A 19,637-nucleotide genomic window follows, 5' to 3' on the forward strand; every position below is an offset into this window, starting at 1 on the left:
TCTGGGCACACGAAGGTCCCTGACCTGTGGACGGGAAGGGATCCAGTCAGCTAAGGTACCTAGGTAGGCTGCTGAAAGTGAGGAGTGTGAGGAAGAGCTGAGGGCGGCAGTGGAGGGCTGGCTCAAAGAAAATGCTTCTGAGGTCAGCCAGGTTCTCGGGGCGCCGCACTGTCCAGCATAGCCTAGACATACTGTACGCGTGAAGTGGTGGTCAAACCAGCAGAATGACCTGAAAACCTGGAAAATGGGAGGGCAGATGGGGGGTAAAGAGGTGCGCTGCAGGGCAAAGAGCACGGGCTGATCAGCTACCTTCCATTACCTAGGTACCTACGAGACAGGGCTGGGGCCGCGTCCCTCTCTTCCATTCACTGAGTTGAAAATACCCGCACAGTGTCGTGTTACCAATTAACGCCTCCCCCTTCTCCCGAAAAAGCGACGCGTTTACCAGAATTTCGCGACCGTCACCAACTCAAACCCTTGCACATCCAATACGGCTTTCACACAACTTCAGCTCCTACCACTCATCTTCCTCCTCCTCCTCACCTTATACCTTCCAGTACGGAAATCCTACCACTCTACTGTCTTCGGTGCTGTCACTTACACAGCTATCACGACATTAGAAATTTGCGTCTCTATAAGCAAGCACCGTTCCTAGTTGCCTGGTTCTACCATACGTCCTGAGAGCGTGTCGCAAGCGCGGCTCAACACCACCGCCCACCCACCTTTCCAACCTCGCGACGTCCATTACCTTGGCGTTTATCCTTCCACAAAGGAGCGCCAAATTTTTACTACAGTCACCTTACCCCCGTCTCACATTGTCGCAGAAAATATATAGACACCATACCTCTTTGTGGCACTTGCCTGCCCCGGACTTTTAGATCCAGCCCAGCCAGCCCTTCACCCTTCACGACTTGACGAGACACGACTTTCCCGTTCCTTCATTCCTTACACGTCTGAGACCAACTACTTCAATCAACCGCCCGCCATTGTTTATACCTTCCCGCGCTTCGCCTTCCGTCCTGTTCTGGCCCTTTCGCACAGAGGTGCCGCATGCTCGAGGCTCCTCCACCATGCCTGCCTCAGCAAAGCGCTCACAGCGCACCCGTCGCGACACTCGCCGCGATACCTCCCCCGCAAGATTAGAAGACAGCTCCCCAACTCGGCCGGCAAAGCGCCGAAAGAAGGTAATTTGATGTCTCTGCTCACTCTTGACAACTTGGTCTTTTCATCATCGATGACACTAACGCCGCTTCGATCAGGTTGATGACCCTCCGCCTACCGAACCCGCCGACGATGACGAATCCAACCTCACTGCCGACCAGTCGGCTCAACCTGTAAGCGACGATGACCAGCTGCTCGCGCAAGTAGTTCAGCACTTCCAAATTCCCAAGGAGGGCGCGCCACAAGCCAGCAAGGATCATGCAAACTCGATACATGAAGCCAATGGCAGCGGTGTCCAGGCCTATGCCAAGATCGCCGCTCAGGACTGGACTTTCTACATCACAAAACTTATCGTCAATATTGGACGCCCATCGGAGGGCGTCACCGAGGATGACGAAGACTTCATTCACATCGATCTCGGCCCGAGCAAGATGATTTCTCGACAGCACGCCCGGATTTACTTCAGCTCCAAGGAAGAAATCTGGTTTCTCGAGGTCAAGGGAAGGAATGGTGTAAAGGTGAACAATGTCCCCATGAAGCAAAAGAGCCTGAGGCGCCTGGAAGGTGGTGAGGTTCTGGAAGCAGGTGGCACGGAAATGATCTTTGTTCTTCCAACCGAAATCAGCCCCTTGCACATTGATCCTCTCTACCTCAAGAGGGCTGGACTGTCGCGTCAACAAATGACGAGCCCTCAACCGAGAACGGATTTGCCGGATGAGCCATCTTCCGCCTTAGGCTCGACTATTAGAAGTTCTCGAGGCTCTCAATTCCGCCAGCCGATTGCGCCGGCTCCAGCAGATTACAAGCGGCCTGGAACCCCCCCTTCGGCAATCCGCGGCAAGCCTACGCCGTCACAACACAAGTCACCACACTACTCAAGTTCAGGCACCTTGTTGCTGAATTCAAACGATATTGATCTCAGCCTTGACGAGAACAAACACATCAAGCCCCAATACAGCTATGCGCAAATGATCACCCAGGCGATCATCAATACTCCAGAAAGGAAGCTAAATCTCAACGGTATCTACAACTTCATCATGAACAACTATGCATATTACAAACACCAGCAGGCTGCTGGTTGGCAAGTAAGGCTTGATGCTATCAGACCCCCCGCCCAATCACATCACTAACATTGTTCAAAGAACTCGATTCGCCATAATTTGTCGCTGAATAAGGCCTTTGACAAAGTTGCCAGATCGACAGACGAGCCTGGAAAGGGCATGAAGTGGCAGATTGTCCCAGAGGCCCGGGAAGAGATGACCCGAAGCGCATACAAGGGGGGTCGAGGCGGTCACAGAGGCTCTTCCGCGCCATCATCACCCAACAACCAGCTAAACTACATTACTCATGGACCAAGGGACGTGAATGCCAGAGAGCCTGCGTCAGCGCGGAAGAGGAAGGTATCCGTAACGGGATCACCTCCGAGCTCCTCATTAGCCGCCGTTCAATCGACTCCAGATCGCAGCACGCGTCGCCTTGCCCCTCCGAGTACTGCGATGACTATCGATGGCAGTCCTCTACCAAGGCCGCGAAAGGGCGGCGCATCTGCATCGAACAGCTTTCCCTCCACCAGCTACCACGATCAATCACCTACACTCACCTCATCATATCTACCAGACGAAGGCGCATCTTTCGTCACACCTGCTCCTCACCGTGTTCATCCCCGACTGGCGCCCCCAAGCACCGCGCAGCGGCCCAGCCAACACATGCCGACCAGTTCTCCAGCGCCCTTCTGGAAATATGCTGATATCGGCAGCACCCCTCTGAAACCTGCTGCTCATTTCGACATGAGTCCTTCTAAGCCGTCTCTGGGCGGAATACCGCAAAGTAGTAGCCCACCTCCTGCGAAGTCGCCAAACCTTAGCCCTACGAGATCGCAACACAAGGAATCGTCACGGGAGGCGCCGAGCGAGCCGTCGAACCCACCCGAGATTGAGGAAGACCAAGGTTTTGATTTAGCAAAGTAAGTCTTGTCAACGTCATATCATACACCTGTTTCTGGACTGACAATCAATCCAGGGGTTTCCAAAGTATTGGGTCATACCACGCACCTGTTGGCCGGGGATTATCAGTAGCTAGCGCCATGAACGGTCACTCATGAGACAAACACGAGCCGCTTCGGCAGGACAATAAAGCCCATGCCCCCTCATAATAATGTGTTGCAGTAAATGTGCGAATTGAGAGCATTCGTGAGAGTGAAGATAGTGTAATTCTCAAGGGCTCCACCCGCCCATGCCACATTCCTACGTGATACCTATATATATTTATATACGTCGTAGTATCCACAGATGCACCAACCAATGCTTTTCCTACTCCAGTCCGATTGTTTACAATTACAGATGCCTGCCTAGCCGCCATCGCCTGAGATTCAACGACTCAAAGATTCAAACGCGAGTGCCTGGTCCATTACAGCTAAAAAAAAACCGCCTGGCCTGATCCTTCATAGTTTGAAGCTGGGAGACGGTTGCGACGTCAAGTCTTTCAATATCATCTTTCCTCTCTTTACTTCGAAGACTTGCCCCTCCGCTTGGGGTTGCCACGGCTCGGTCTTCCCTTGGAAGGCTTGCTTTGGTCAGTGCCCTCGATAAACTTGATCAGCTCATCGATGCTGCGCGAATCCATGCCCGAGGGGTTGCCCAACTGTGAGCTGCTGCTCGGTCCGGCGGACACGCTGGGAGCAGTCGCGGAAGCCTGGTAGGGCGCACCCTTGGGTGTAAAGCGGATGCCTGCGCGCAAGCGACGAGCCTGCGCATCCTTCTGGTGCTTGGCAATGGAAACGGCGTTCTGCGTGAGCTGCTCGAGCCAGCTCTCCGCCTCCTTGGTGTTCTTGTCCTCGGGTCCGAGCTCGCCAAGGAAGATGTTGTAAGACTCGCGCATGCGGCTAACGGCTCCCTTAGAGTCTTGGTCCAGAGCCAAAGCCTGAGCAAGCTGGAACAGGAGGGTGGCGGCGTTGATCGAGTTCTTGCCGAAGACACTCTCGCAGATGCGGAGGGACTCTTCGAACCACAGGCGGGACTCGTGGTACGCCTTGAGGTGCTGAAGCATCACAGCGCCGTTGTTGATGGTTGTGATGGAGTCGGGGTGGTCAGCGCCATAGATGATCTTCCACAGCTTCAGCGCGTGCTTAGCGTAAATGAGCGCACCGTTGCTATCGCCAGCTTGGTGGAGGAACAAGCTCAAGTTGAGGTAGTTGAGCAGAGTCTCGGCAGAGTCAACACCGACGGTCCTCTCAGAGACGACGATGGCCTTCTTCGCGAGCTCAACGGCTGCCTCCTTCTCATCCAGCTGGTAGTACAGCATGGATAAGGTGTTGTAGACGCGGGCGACTTCGGGGTGAAGGATGCCGTAAATCTGCTCGTGCAGAGACAAAGACTCGAGAAGAAGCTCCTGGCCAAGCTTGCGCTGGTTTTGCATAATAGAGATGCGACCGGCCTCCAGAGCCTCCTCCGCAAGAGTGCTGCGTGGGCAAGAGTGCTTCACGATGGGCACAACGTTGACAATATCGTCTGCTGTGAATGTAGTGATGGGAGCAGGAGTCGTGACTGGTGCAGCCGCTTCTTTGGTCGCCGCCTTCTTGTTCTTCTTCTTTTTGTTTCCCTCCCCGTTGATCTGTCCGTTGGTCGCAGGAGTACCGTTGGTCGCAGGAGCCTGCTCAACCGGCTTGTCTGTGAAGTTGTACTCCTTTGCTTGCAGCTGAAAACCAAGTTTGAGGGAGATCTCACGGAGCACCTGCAGAGGCTTAAGGTTGATGTAGAAGTCGGAATCGAGCTTGTACCGGTATCTCTTCAAAGTCTCCTGGGAAATGCTTTCGCGCAGAGACTCCGGCGTGACCTTCTCGAAGGACAGATCGGCATCAGTGTACAGAGACTTCAGCATAGCGTCAGAGTCGGCCACCGGCTTGGGACTCAGCTTGTAACCCAAGAGGCAGTTGAGAAGATGAGAGATGCAAGCTGATGAGAAAGGTGCCGGCAGGTGTCTGAGGTAGTTTGAGGCGACATGCTTGAAGGAACGAGCAACCATGTCCTGAATGCAGATATCTTTCAAGCACTGCAGGCGAGGTTCGGAAGCGAGCTGTGCCACCTTCCCAGTGTACCTGATATTGATGCCTCTCTTGTGCAAGAGACGACCCAGGGACTGGCCATCCATGGGGAAGCTGATGTCGCAATCGGTAAGCTCACGAACGAGGTCGGGAATGACCTGGTCGCGAAGGTACTTAGATGCAAGGCGAACATCCTCCTCGTCCTTCTTCATCTCCTCCTTCTCGGCATCTGTCTGGGGGACCTGGCCGCTGAAGACGTCGGGGTTGAGCGAGAATGCGAACTTGGAAAGGTCGATATGATCTTTCGAATCCGTCGACTCCTTCGGTGCCTCCGCCTCCGCCTCCTTGGTCTTTGGCTTCTCCGCCTTAACTTCCTTTTTGTTGGCCTCCGATTCTTCTTCGCTCTCGCTCTCACTGTCGCTCTCACTCTCACTCTCCTCGCTGTCATCACTTTCGTCACTTTCGTCACTATCTTCTCCCTTCGCAGAGACGTCCTTGCTCTTCTTGGTATCAGCCGGGGTTTCGTCAGCCGCAGCCTTGGTATTCTGTCCACGGCGTGCCAGCTCCTCGTCAACCCAAGCCTTCATCTTCTTCCGCCCATACGAGTCAATCAGCTCAGGGCGAAGGACGGCCATACGGTGAGGGTACTCGACATCACCCTCCTCCTCGAGCCAGTCAATATCAAGAGGCGTCACACGGTACAGGTCGAGGACATATTTACGTCCGTCGGTTCCCAACAAGCCCTTGGTCTCCACGCTGGCTTCAAGTTCGAATCGTTTGCCATCCTTGTCCCAGACAGCATGTTTCTTGACCTTGATAGCCTGAGACAGCTTGGAGAAAACGTCAGCAAATCGCTCGTCCGCCGCAACGTTCTCTTTGCCATCCACGGCACCGTAGTCGATCTGGTTTTCACCAGGCTCCCTCTGCTTGAAGATTCCGGGGACAATACTTTGACCAACAATACGCTTGCCAAGGTAGTCAATAACAACCGTAGCAGGAGTGAAGAGACCATCAATGTCAAGCTGGTTCACTAGCCTGACTCCTGCGACGTCCTTGCCAGTGGCAACACGAGCTGCCTCGTCGCCTCCCTCAGAAGTGAAGGTTTTCACGCCATCAGCACCAAAAGAGAAGAAGATGTTGTTGTAAACGAAAATTTGGGCATCTTTGCATTCCGTAGGGTTCAGCGGAGGGATTTCGCCACGGGCAACGAGTACAGCACCGCGAGTGGCTGCGTCATTGTAGTCGGCGAAGAGCTTGGACATGAGACGCTCACGGAAGACTCGGTCCTGCACGGTCTCACTGGGAAGCTCCCTTGCAGACTGGAACTCCTCGTTCCAGTCTCTCAGTGTGTCGGTGTTGTCGGCGCCTGCAATGAGATACGTCTCCTGGGAACGTGTCCAGTCAGGGGTATGAGCGGAGAGGGGAGAGTTGGATGACGGCACGATCCATGGCGAAGAGGGTATCGCGTTGGTGATTTGGAAAGTCGCCAGAGGGTCCTTGCGGTTGTTGAACTCCTGAAGCTTGAGGAAAGATGCCGAGAAGGACGGCGAAATCTGGTCGAGGAGCCCGAGCAGGGAGTGGTTCGAAGCGGCTTTAGGTGCCGGGCGAGGGAAAGGATCGAACTTGGCATTGGAGGACTTGTTGATGAAGAAACCCCCAACATGGGCTGTGATTTGGTGTTGCTCACCCTCGTTAGTAGTAGCAAGCAGGTACAAGAGATGCCCCTTTTGCTTGAGGTGGGGCGGCGGCGGGTTCCACGGTGAAAGAGTGATTGTCTTGACCGTCTTGGGCGCTTCTTCTTCCTCGACGGGAGGCAACAAGGTCGAGATTGGAACCGGCGTCCCAAAGCTATAATCCTCCTTCGTCTCTTTGGCAGCCTCCGTCTGCTCTCCGTTGGTCTGTTCCTCGGATTGCGGCAAGACACTGTCAAGCAGAGAGAGGCCAGGAAGAATACCCTGCACAGCGTCGGTGCGGTCTCCAGCCGCACCAATGAGCTCTCTAATTCTCACGAGGTGTATACGGGCCTCCTTCTCCGTGTATGGGTCTTCGACCAATGTGACTTCAGGACTTTCGACTAGGCCTTCGATCTCGGATATCGGGAGGAAGTCATTGATGCGTTGGCCGCGGTGCTCCAGGTGGAAGCAAGTGTACTGGAACGCCACAGGGAGGTCGATGATGGACTGTCGAACTTCGTGAACCTGTTCTTGTGGAGACACCTGTACAAAACTGGTCAGTGGGTGTATTGCGAGTGGACTAAGCACAGCTGACCGTAATCTGCATCTGACGGGGTTCGTTAGGAAGCTTGATCGTAAGGGTTACCAAGGCTACTATACATCAGCATTTGACGTTTCAATCCCAGCAAGCTTGCATTACTCACCGTCTAGACCTTGATCGATCTCGCCCTCAGCCTGGAGCTCGGCCTCGGCCTCAATGGGAGGCGCTACCTCCTTTTCGGCATTTTCTAGAAAGACTCAATGTTTAGCTTGGAACTGGTATGGGGTTTCACTGCGTATATTGGTTTTCCTCGTGGATAGTTGGTACCTTTGCCTTTGGGTTGGTCGGATTGGGACATTGGTACTTTGTTTAAGCAGAAATACCAGAAGGAACTGGAGTTTATGTTTCTCGGCGGAGAAGAAAACCCTGGGGGGGAATGGATATATAATCGAAGCTTCGAAGTGGAGAGGGTTGGGAAGAATTGAGCAATCGCACAAATCAATGCAGATACACAATTAATATAGGGTAGAACGGCGTAAGTAGCGGTCTGTGGAATATGGATGCGCAGCTCCGAAGTGACGGGTGGCAGAAAGGAATACTCGGCCTTGGAGAGAATATGAGGTTTCCAACTCAACAGCCAGTTGCGGATCGAAAGGGGGGTGGTAGAGGAGAGGTGAGAGGGTAGAGTGCCTTTTAGGAACGATCGGGGAAAAAAATTCACGGCAGAAAAAAAGTCGCGTTGTCATTCATCAATTGACGGCAATGCACCGGCCCGGCAAAGCTGGAGCTGTCGGTTTTTTCGGGCCCACTCCGCTTGGGGGAGCTCTGTCAGTCGTTGTCGGTTCTCCCTAAGCTGTCCCGGAAGGTAGGTAGCGAGCCCTGACAGAGCCTCCCGTAGCGAGGCCCGGTCCTCATTGAAGTGTACCTTAGGTCGTAACTCTGCGCCTACTTTTTGCCTCTAAAGGGTCAAGCACTCCAGGTTGTATATGTCCATGTGCAATACACTTACCCGCAGCATCTATGCGAACTGATTACTGGAAGCTTTCGGAGACACGTCGAGTTCTCAGGTTCCATGATTTCACCACGGTGGGCACGACCAGAAATATAAGTTGCTTCCCTTCAACCGTTCTTACGTAACGCACTCGGGGGGCCGGGGGGTACTCCATAATTTGAGCTAAGGTGGGTCGTGCACACGTGACCTTCCAATTAGCGTTGCGCCAAGTGGTCTTTTCCATTTGGATGACTTCCCCTGGTTGATGTACACACCATACCTGATTAGGGAGTTTGTAAACATTGAATGTGATGGAAACATCCAACCTCAGCTTCACTCATCAATTAACTACTCAGCATACCATGAGCTACCTCCTCAACATCAGCACACCACGCCCGTATTCACTATTGCTCTAATTGGAAGCTATCTATTTTTTACGAGCACTCGAGCACTCACTTATTACTCAGCTTGCTCTCACACTGCGAATCTGAGCAGCTTCAGTTTTGGGTAGTCGTCATCACCACTTCAAATCGATAACAGACAAGCGACTCAGCAGAATCACTTTACTATCCTCCAATAACACACACCACCGTATTCTCATACGTCGAAACGCATCCTATTCAATGTTTTGAAACCACCAATCCACTACAGAGTATTGGGGTTGACGCGAGTGGAGGGACCGGTGGACCAAAAATGGCGAAGGTTAGCAATGAGTGTAGGAGGACCGAGGTCAGGGCAGAAGTAGACGGTACCCGATTCCCCGGCCATTTCAATCTGCCTTGGACTTCTTCGAGATGCCAACGACTTTTGCGTCCTCTTCAGTCGCGGATTGCTTTGCTACGGAAGGTTGCAATTGCCGAGAGAGCTGCTTGCGGGCAGGATGAGCCTGAGAATGCAGCCCTAGATGATGCGCTAAATCACCAAACGGCCAGGAATCCGAACCTCATAGTCGAATCCTACTCTTTTGAGACACAGCGACATCGCCCGCGCCGTACATATTCCGGGAAGTTGACTGATTCCTCAGAGGACTACGGCAAAATGTCACCAAGGTCTACTATCCAACCCAAGAGCCTTCGCCAAAGACCGAAAAATCATTCTTCCAGGATGCCCAGCGTCTCAACGCCGATTCTTCGCAAAGTCAGACGCCATATTATAAAATCGCCGAGTGTTGGCCCACCAGAATGTCGGGAGACAGGAAGCAGTTGTATGCCCCTAAAGACTACGAGACGCGGGCCACTGGACAATTCAATTTCTAAATTAGCACAGCTCAGAGCCAGACTTCCACCGGGAAGGTACCAGCTTTACGAGGGTATTCTACATGACCTGGATACTCTCCTACGCTCGACGATACTGGACCATCCTACAGGTGGTAAGAAGTCGCTATTGTCGATGTGCCTCAACAAACTGCCCCAGTGCGCGACGGAGATTGAAAATTGGGAGAAATCCCAGGCCGTGAACAACGGACCGGTGTCCTCTATCAAGCGGATGGCTTATTCTTTACGGGTATACGATGAGCTACAGACTCTCGGGGGCACCGACAACGGCTGGAGACACTTGCGCACACTCCTACGGGCACATGCTATTCATCTTCTAAAAGGAGTTATCGGGGAGGGTCTGCTCGATATCTCATTTATTCGCATCTTGATCGATCATTGCCAGGCTATGCAGTTTCATCACGAAGCAGCAGGCCTTACGGAGGCCCTGGTTTGCTTCCTTTACTGCGAGCCCCTAGAATCAAGAGATGCGTCTAAAGCCAACAGGGAAGGCCAGCTACCAGCCTATTTGTTAAGCCTTGCAGAGGATCCAATTGTGGAATCTCAGTTGCTCGAAACATTGTCCTCACTGTTGGTCCATAGACGGCCCCCCTTCGACATGGTCTCAGGGAGAGGTTTTGGAGGCTTATGGAGTATAGCAGCTTCCGCTGTACTCGAGAAAAGAGCGCGCCCTTCCGCAACTGACTTCGCGTCAACCGGACTTGCGATTCTGTGCGTGAATGCCTACCCAAGACGTCAAAGGCGTTCCTCGGCGCTCACATCGGGATCAAAACCTGCCATGCTCACTTTGATGAGTGTACTTGGTGCATTGTCAGCCATGGCTATGATTTCGCAGGATTTCGGAAACGCTGCACCCGGCATCAGTGCAAGTCAGACAAGTCGGACCCAGAGAGTGGTAGTTCATATCCTCCACCAAGCACTGAGACTGGTGAGAAGTCGGGTCGGTAGCAAGGAAGCCGCATATCCCCTCCTACTGGCTTTGTTTCTGTCTCTATCCCCCAGAGCGGCGCACGAAGCCACTCGACTCCGACTGAAGGCGGCGATAGACGGTCTAGGACATGGTCTGGGCCTGGGGAGAGCCCCAAGTACGGGCAACAACGACAGCCAGCTTCTCGACACCACTGTCGACTTCACCAGCTCGATTGCTCACTGTTGTGGGAGAGCCACCGGCCAGCCATCCAACTCCTACTTTGCCAAAGTCTGCGAACTCATCGATACCCTTGAGACGCCAGAGTTTGCAAGATTAAGGGGTAACGGTGCCTTTGTTTTGGCCCAGAAGACGGATGACCTACGCGATCTCGTTTTTGCAGAGACGTTAAAGGAAGACCTAGCCGAGAAAAACAGCATGATTGCAGCCAAGGGCAACTTTACGGGGTTTCGGTGGGAAGAAGGCATCAGCGAATGGATTGCAGTTAGCCCGTTGGCAAGAAGGCAAAGAGACTTCACCCGGGAAGCCCTACCTCGGCGCCGAAGTGGTAGACACAACAGTGGCAAAGATGACGTCCGGGTCCTGGCGGATCGATCGGAGCCGGATCCGACCACGGAAGGAGCCGACAAAGCCGGGCCTCTGGTTATCGCAAGCCCCAGACTGACGGATCAGCCTGTTGGTGACCAAGTGGGCCGACGACTAGCGGGGAAGAGAAAGAGTACACAAAACGAGGATCATGGCAGCCGCAAGAGAAACTCGAGCGCTGGAATCGCTGGAATCGCTGGAATCGCTGGAATTGACGGAGTTGACGAGCTTGGCATGGGTTCAGAGAACTGGCCACGAGTTCTGGGTAAGTCCCGATTGGGAAGCCATGTTACAGGAGCCAGGAGACGGGACGGATGCCGGCGGGTTATCCGGAGCAGCCAGACATGGTCTCGCAAGGTTTTGGCGGACTTGGGCGAGCAAGTAACCCTCAATGGCTGTGGACACAACGACGAGGATGAGCTGGGAATTAATGACGACTGCAACAAGTAGATTGGATTGGCCATGTCAGTCCAGCCCATTGGGCATGGATATGTCAGTAGCTTTTGTGCGAGTCAACAGGATGGAAAATAGCCATCAGTTGCGTTTCATATCCTTGCCAATGTGTGGAGATAAGACTAGGGACATGGCATAGGGTTGTCGCCGATGTGGACCTCGCCTTTCTTCTTCGTCTGTCGCCCTCGCCTCCAATCAAAGTTCACATGAGTTGCTTATCCGACATTCTCATACTGGTGCGGCAGGCCCGTGGCGGCGGGAGCAAAATATCTTGACATTTCAGAGTGATTGGCCATTGGCACATGCGTATAAGCCCTCGAGGCGGAGAACTTCTGACACATCAGCTCGCAGGTAGTACGATTGCAGTCACAGAAAGATAGGAATGTGATCTCCAACGGCGAATGACGGGATGTCAATACCGTTTGTCGGAATCGGACGGTTTGAGATGTCCAGAAACTTCAGACAGAGTACCCGCAGCAGACGTGATGCGTTTCCTGTCAGGGCGATATGTTTTGGTTATGCGCTGGGTTGACTGCCGCCAACATCACGGGGGATAAACGGGCCGTTTGAGTAATTGATGACCATTAGAAACACCAGGAAACGGTTGTAGATCACTGAGGCTAATGACGGGCACCGGGGCCCATTCAGTGGATCATGACAACCTTGCTGAGGGCTTTGGGCTTTGGAGAGGGCAGTATCGCGTGGATTGCTGCAATATGTACAATATTGAAGATGTCCCTACAAACCATGCTGTCAGTATCCGAGTATAATATCGTTCGCTTATACAACGATGACAGAGGCCTAGGAGCCTTCTTGTCCACCTTCGGGTGTTTTGCTCAGAATCCTGTACCAAGGGCCTGAAATGACTATGTCCTATCGCTGGAATTTTGATGATGGGCAACGACCCAGAGAACGTAGACTCAGGTGCCGAGGCACAGCAAGCTGTTGTGACTCGCTCTCAGGGATACAAAGCCTGAGCCGGAACAGGGAGGTAGCGATTGACTAAGCGACGATTCGAGACAGGACTACGACTCTGCATTTGATGATTCGCAATATATTACGCACGCCGCAAGTCGCCTGCTTCTCTATGGCAATGGCATGAAACATTCACGTTCTCTTGATGGTGAGCACGTTTGGAACCCTTAGGGCGGAGATCGACGTGATAAGGCAGCGAGAAGGATGTGTGGATTGGCAGCCTGTACGCCAGCGTTGCGTTGGTAGAATGGACCCGTTGAGATCTCCAGAGTCTAGCACCTCACACGTCTCATAATGCGACCCAATGGCTGCGGCGGCATGGCCGTGACAAACGGTCGATATGTTTTCGCAGACAGCCCGACTGAAAATTTGACTTGCTAGCAAATCAAGTCATCCGCAAAATCAATTTCGCGCTGAGGCTGGGGCGTTTCTTCTTCCGCTGTGTCGTCTGAGTCAAGGCCCGCGCGGGCGAGGACCGAGGCGATGACTTATCCCATGTTCATCGATCATGTAAAATGTAGGAATTGTACCCTACTGAAACGTCATCCCAAGAGCCTAGGGCGAGAGGACTCTGGCGTGTAGTGTACACGCGCATTGCTAGGTGGGCACGCCGCCAGAGAGCAACGAGAGCAAATGGCAATCACTTGCTGTCGCCGGTCAAAATCCGAGGAGTGTCACACTAGAAACCGACTTGGAATTCAGCAACGACACATTTTCGTTTTCTGCGGCTGGATAATGAAATTTGGAAGCGCAGCAGCGCATTTGATTTACACTGAAAGATGAACGGCTGCATGCTTGGCCAACCTAGGTACCCTTTCGATTTCCCCCGAATTTGTGGGCGTTGAATCCTCCGAGCTGAACCTGGAGATTGGCTAGGCGGAAAAGGTTAAAAAATAAATAAACAAAAGAAATTAAAAGAAGCACAAGATAGAAAGGAAAAAGAAACAGGTTGGAGACCAGCAAGATACAGGACTACCGGACGTATTCCCTATCGCGATTAAAGCTTTGCATGGATTACATGGTCACATGCGGCCAGCAACGTAGGCGGCGATGATCCGAAGTTCGCTCACTTACACGGTAAGCAAACACGAAAGAGTCTACCGCAGTGATGATGTACGAAATGTACAGAACGATATCTAGCATTGACTCAGCATTGACTCTCTTGGCAAAAGAAAACATCTTCAGCGGAATACGGGGGAGGTGAGCTGGCAAAGGCATGGCGGGACGGGGGATCTGTGTGACTCCAAAATGACGATACCATGCAGTGGTTCGGGCAGTGATTGAGACCGATCGCAGTTTGTTTTCATTGTTTGCTCGCATCTCGCATCAGCCCCAAAGCTACGCCGCCACGCCGCTCCTTCGGGAGAATGCTGCATCGTGCAGTATCCTGGTATTCATTGGCTTCCGCCGTGCATCAACCCCCACTCTCCCGCCGTGTGGCCGACCACATCCCAGACACGACACGTCGCAGAGGGACAGGTATAGCCGAAGGGATCGGGTCATGTTGCTTCAGACAGGCGTAAAGTGGGCGGCGAGTCGCTCGTTCTGGCTGTTTTAGTCGAATGTGACGATGTTGTGCAGTGATCTGGCGCCTGGGTCGGTGTCAGAAGACCGGACGAAGAGCGCAAAGACAGTGAGCAATGAAGATGCGGATGAGACGCGGACGTGATCGACGGGGCATTCGGTAACTCCTTGTGTAGTGGTGTGGGAGTGTTTCCTGGATGTGTCCTGGAGGCGCTCTGTAAGATTGGTTCAAGCCCTCAGTTTCGGGGCCATGGAGATGTTCTACTGCATCGGTGGTGGTTGTTAGCCTCCACCGATGCTTCCTTGGTGTGACAGGACCGAGACGCACAGGTACCAGCTCCTGCATCTTTCCATTTCGTCTTGCCCAATTGGACGCATGTCGTACTAACAGACTGGCTGTTCGGAGATCAAGGCTGGTAGTGCCAAGTCAGAAGTTTGCGGTGTTGGTGGGATGATGGGGAAGGGTAGGTATCGGTTGTTTACGCAGTACGGAGTACCTGCTGCCTATCTTAGCTAGAGTACCTTAGTCGCAACCAGCCGGTCAAGGTACAGTGTAAGGTAGGTACGTACACTAGCAGTCTAGCAGGGCTAGGTACCTCAAGCAGCCCCGTTACCCGTGGGCAACTCCACCGGGACTCTACCTTGGTCAGCTTAGTGCAACCTTGGTCTTGAGAGCGGCTTGTTTCAGAGGCTTTCTGGAAAAGTGGATCCTCTGGTCGTTTTTTCTTGCCTCTTCCAACACAGGTACTGTGTACTGTAATCTGTCAAGGTACGGAATTAGGTAAGGTAAGTTCCTTCTCTTGTTAGGTTGCCAGCCAGCCTGCGTGCCTGCCACTGAACAGATGGGAACATCCTGTCGGTACATTTAGACATTTCAATAAAAACCCGGGTAGGTGTTGGTTCTAATATACGTACAGACCCAGACGGACTGGGCCGAAGGATGCTCGCAAAGGCCATCGATATCTAGATGGATGAAAAATGACAAGAATAGACAAGACTCATAATAGGTAGCACCATCTTTGCCCATGCCTCTGCTTCGTCTAGACAGTCAAGGTCTAAGAAAAGACACCGGCTACGGCTACATCGTATAAGAGAGGCAGTCCTGAAATCGTCCCCCTGGATGGGCGTGCCATAAGGTTTTCCCTCTTCGGATACCCTTCCTTTTGTGTGCCGTGTCTTACAGAGTATTCCGTACTCTGTACAGCAGAAGTGCTTGTTGATGACTTGGCACACAACTTAAGCCATGTGGTCCGTTGCATGGCTGCTGGCATGCTATGAATAACGGCGAGTCGGCGACACCTTTGTTAAATGAGCCTTGACCCGGTGTGCGTGTGGTGTGGTAACTGGCAATGGTCGATGGCGTTAAGTTAGGCTGTGTGAAGTGTAAAGTGCTAGCCCCTGACTATCCGCCCAGCATTGGCCTCCACGATACCAGCTCACCATCTGCAAGGTACAATTGACTCTCACAGCCAATCAGCTTCACAACCGCCAGGCTCAGCCAGGATTAGGTGCCATTGGAGCCAGAAAAGACACGCATCGTACTTGTAAGGCAGGGCATGGGGGAGACCGACAGACCGACAGACCGACAGAGTTGTGTTAGAGACAGATAAAGGTCGGGCAGAACACCCGCGGCCACGGCATCTTAGAGGGCTGAAGGGGTAGCAGGTAGGGCCCTTGCCTTGCGTTAGCACGTCTTGTCAAGTTATCCTCGTCTCCCATCCCTCGAAAATGGAAATGGAAATGGAAATGGAAATGGTATGTTGTAAAGTGAGGGGAGACTTGGAAGACAGTACGTACTGTGTACGTATGTATCTCCGAGTATGTGCCTTTCGGGCAACCTAAGGTAGGTAACCTGGAACCTGGAACCCCACCTCTTCCGCATGCAAGCCCCTGCGTCGTGGCTCCCTGATCTGCTGCGGTACGCCTGGATTGTACGTACCTTCGGTCATGGTAGCACCTCGTCTATCCCTGCCGCCTGTCGTCCTCTCTTTTTCACCTCAATGTCATCCCGTACCTGTCAGCGGTCCTTGCTGCTCTGTCGAGTTCTCTGCTTCTTCTGTGGCCCTTCTCCTTATTACTAAGAAATCCGATTTCTCAGCTCCTCTGGCCACACACACGCACACACACCACACACTCCCAAGCGCGCGCGCACACACACACACACACTCACCTCCCTTTCAACTGCCGTACGAATGCCGCGTACGAGATGGAAGTCCAACTCCCTTGCCGATGCCGCCCCTGTTTGCCTGTCAACGTGCACCCTGCAATCGCATAGACATGGCCTGCCCTCCATGTCCCGAGGGCCGCGCCTCGTCTCGACTTGACTTGGCCTGAATCTTGCGTAATGTCATGTGTTCTCTGTTCCCAGATTGACAGCGCCCACTGTGAATGTATCCGTACTCCAGAGTCATCGGGTGGAATATCCGTAGCTGGCACCCTGCTCTCCAGGTCTTGTCCTCTTATGACATGTGCATACTTCGTATCCTAGGAAAACTGTGGACGTAGTGTCTCGAGCGACTGGGAAGCGCTTCCTTTCTCTCTATCTGGGGACATCCACATTTGCGGAGAGAGCAGTCCCTCCTTGTCTTGTGGAAAACGGTGTTTTAGTCTCCATCAACTGGGCCGTATCAGTTCACACACCTCCACTCACACACTCTCGGGTGACGGCCCACACGGTGCAGCCCTCCCACAGAGGATCCAGGAACGCACCATCTTGGGGCCCGGGGTCGACTAATTCCTAGTCGGACTCCCCTTTGCCTTGCGCAAGTCCAGTCCAGTCATTCCCGTCCATTAAGTGAACGTAGGTGCCCAGCCTAAGTTGAGGTGCGGAGTACCTAACTACCTCAGTGGTCTGTCTTGTATTCGTGGTACTTACATCACTGATATCTCTCGCCTATTATTCCTCAAATTTTTTGCTCCTTCCCTCCTCTCTCTCTTTCTCCTTCTACTCCACGGCCATTTGTTCCCTTCTCGTCCTTCCCTTTCACAAACTCCCTCGTCTCACCAGACTTGGGTTGTCAGCTGACGTCTCTGACCCAAAGACGTCCAATTTCTCTTTCCACTGACGCCAGTTTTATTTTTGCATTGACTGCACTTTTTGACGCTTCTTTCCACTGGCCCACCCCTTTTGGAAGTACCTATCGTGCCGGCTTCGAGATATATTCCAAAAGACGGGAAAGAAGAACTAGCAACCAAACATATAAATCTATACGACTTAGTGTCTGATCAACTGCCTCGACCACTCTCCGTGTAGGCAATTTACTCTCGACAACGCGCATACGAGTCACCTTCTCTTTCGACTTCTGGTAAACTTGCTGTGCAACTTGGGGGATACTGGAAGTAGGACAACCGATCACGACAACCGATCAACAAAACCACACACACTCTCTTTGACTTCTGGTCTAAGCCTTACATATCTTCGAACTAAACCTTCGTCATGGCCGCTGGAGGCGCAACGAAGTCTCCCGAGGAGCAACAGGCGGCTATCGATGCCGCCAACGAGAACGTCTCCCTCTCCAACTATCTGTACTACATCTGCGCTGCCATTGCCGCAGCCGTCATTATTTGGAGAGTATGGACCGTTATTGTCAGATATGTTCGTACCGTCGCCTGTCTCAACAACGACAACCAGCGCTACTTTGCCCAGTCAGACTCCAAGGTCTCCTGGATGAAGAAGAACATCCTCTACGCCCCGGTCATGAGCAAGCGTCACAACCGTGAAATTCAACTCAGCTCTGCTATCAACGTCGGCACCCTGCCCAGCCGACTCCAGCTTCTATTCCTGACCGGTTACTTCGCCACGAACATCGCTTTCTGTGTCATTAACATCCCCTTTGCCGGTTCTTTTGCCGCCGCTGCCTCGCAGCTGAGAAACCGAACTGGTACCTTGGCTGTTGTGAACATGGTGAGTCGCGAACACCTTATCCTCATGATCGGGTCTCAGATATCAAGGAAACTTGTGCTCTTCAGGCCTGAGAAAACACTCATTCAATAAACACTAACTGGGATGTAGATTCCCTTGTTCCTGATGGGTGGCCGAAACAATCCTCTGATTCCCATGCTCGGCATGTCCTTCGACACTTTCAACTTGTTGCATCGTTGGTTCGGCCGTATTGTCATTTTGGAGGCTCTTGCGCATACGCTGGCTTGGATGGCCAACACTGCCAACAAGAGCAGCTGGCAGGCAGCCATCACCTCAGCAACGACCGTTCCCTTCTTGCTCTTTGGTTTTGTTGTAAGTGGGAAAATGCCCCAAGTAAAATGATATTGAAATAATGAGGCTAACCTCGATGAAAGGCAACTTGCGCTTTCGTGGCCATTGGAATCCAGGCCTCTAGCCCGATCAGACACGCCTTCTACGAGACGTTCAAATTTCTTCACATTTTGCTCGCCATCACGGCTGTCGTTGGTACCTGGTACCACTTGCAGATGAAGGGGTTGCCCCAGCTCAAGTACATGTGGCCCGTAATCATCTTCTGGGCCGGTGACCGCGTCTGGCGTGCCTGGAGGGTGTTTTACGGCAATGTTGGGCACGGAGGCAGCAAGGCTCTCGTCGAGGCTCTCCCCGGCAACGCATGCCGTGTTACGGTGACGATGGCTCGACCCTGGACCTTCGGACCTGGCCAGCATGCCTACATGTACATGCCGTCCCTCAGCTTGTTGCAGTCTCATCCCTTTTCCGTCGCTTGGAGCGAGGAGGCTGAGGATCCTATGGCCGAGAAGGGTTCCCTTAACCGCCAAGACATTCTCGCCATGCGGAAGACGACCATGTCCTTCATCATTCGCGCCCGCACCGGAATGACCGACACACTGTATCGCAAGGCCGCTGCTTGCCCCGAGGGTAAGATGACTACGACGTGCATGGTGGAGGGACCCTATGGCGGACTGCATAGTATGCGATCTTATGGTACGGTTATGCTGTTTGCTGGCGGTGTCGGCATTACTCATCAAGTACCTCATGTCCGCGATCTCGTCGCCGGCTATGCGAACGGAACTGTCGCCGCAAGAAAGGTAATTCTCATCTGGACTATCCAGAGCCCTGAGCACCTCGAGTGGATTCGACCTTGGATGACGGAGATCCTGGCCATGGAGAAACGCAGAGATGTTCTCCGAATCATGCTCTTCGTCAGTCGGCCAAGATCAACCAAGGAAATTCACAGCCCTTCGTCTACTGTTCAAATGTTCCCTGGCCGCCCCAACATTGAGACACTCATCAAGGCCGAGCAGGAGTCCCAAGTTGGAACCATGGGCATCAGTGTCTGCGGTCCTGGCGCTCTTAGCGACGAGGTGCGTCGCGCCGTTCGCGACCGCCAGCACGATTCAGCCATTGACTTCAACGAAGAGGCTTTCTCGTGGTAAGGTGGAAAGGACATGTTCGCGCAACTGCAGCAGAGACGCAACGGGGTTTCAAGTGGTGTTGCGTCAGGCGAGCTCCACATCATGCGGAGCAATTCAAGTCAATACAAGAGCAAAGGGTGACTTATTAGGATGAGG

At 53.0% G+C, this 19,637-nt stretch overlaps 3 protein-coding genes across 3 annotated transcripts; 2 read left to right on the forward strand and 1 right to left on the reverse strand.

The window, feature by feature from the left end:
• Nucleotides 1-1,070: 1,070 nt before the first annotated feature.
• Nucleotides 1,071-3,128, forward strand: FKH2 (transcription factor; the record flags this gene model as incomplete). The annotated part of the gene is made up of 3 exons (XM_053199172.2): nt 1,071-1,184; nt 1,260-2,246; nt 2,304-3,128. 3 exons carry the CDS (start codon nt 1,071-1,073, stop codon nt 3,126-3,128), a joined length of 1,926 nt encoding a protein of 641 aa, XP_053043380.1.
• Nucleotides 3,129-3,663: 535 nt separating this feature from the next.
• CLU1 (Intracellular distribution of mitochondria) lies at nt 3,664-7,541 on the reverse strand (the record flags this gene model as incomplete). Its single annotated transcript, XM_065758414.1, has 2 exons — nt 3,664-7,426; nt 7,534-7,541. 2 exons carry the CDS (start codon nt 7,539-7,541, stop codon nt 3,664-3,666), a joined length of 3,771 nt encoding a protein of 1,256 aa, XP_065613169.1.
• Nucleotides 7,542-17,580: 10,039 nt separating this feature from the next.
• N0V96_008647 (uncharacterized protein) lies at nt 17,581-19,502 on the forward strand (the record flags this gene model as incomplete). Its single annotated transcript, XM_053199175.1, has 3 exons — nt 17,581-18,048; nt 18,157-18,378; nt 18,441-19,502. 3 exons carry the CDS (start codon nt 17,581-17,583, stop codon nt 19,500-19,502), a joined length of 1,752 nt encoding a protein of 583 aa, XP_053043383.1.
• Between the last annotated feature and the right edge of the window lie 135 nt (nt 19,503-19,637).

The sequence above is a fragment of the Colletotrichum fioriniae genome (assembly GCF_027942845.1).
Source record: "Colletotrichum fioriniae strain IMI 355084 chromosome Unknown scaffold_10, whole genome shotgun sequence".
Lineage (NCBI taxonomy): Eukaryota > Fungi > Ascomycota > Sordariomycetes > Glomerellales > Glomerellaceae > Colletotrichum > Colletotrichum fioriniae.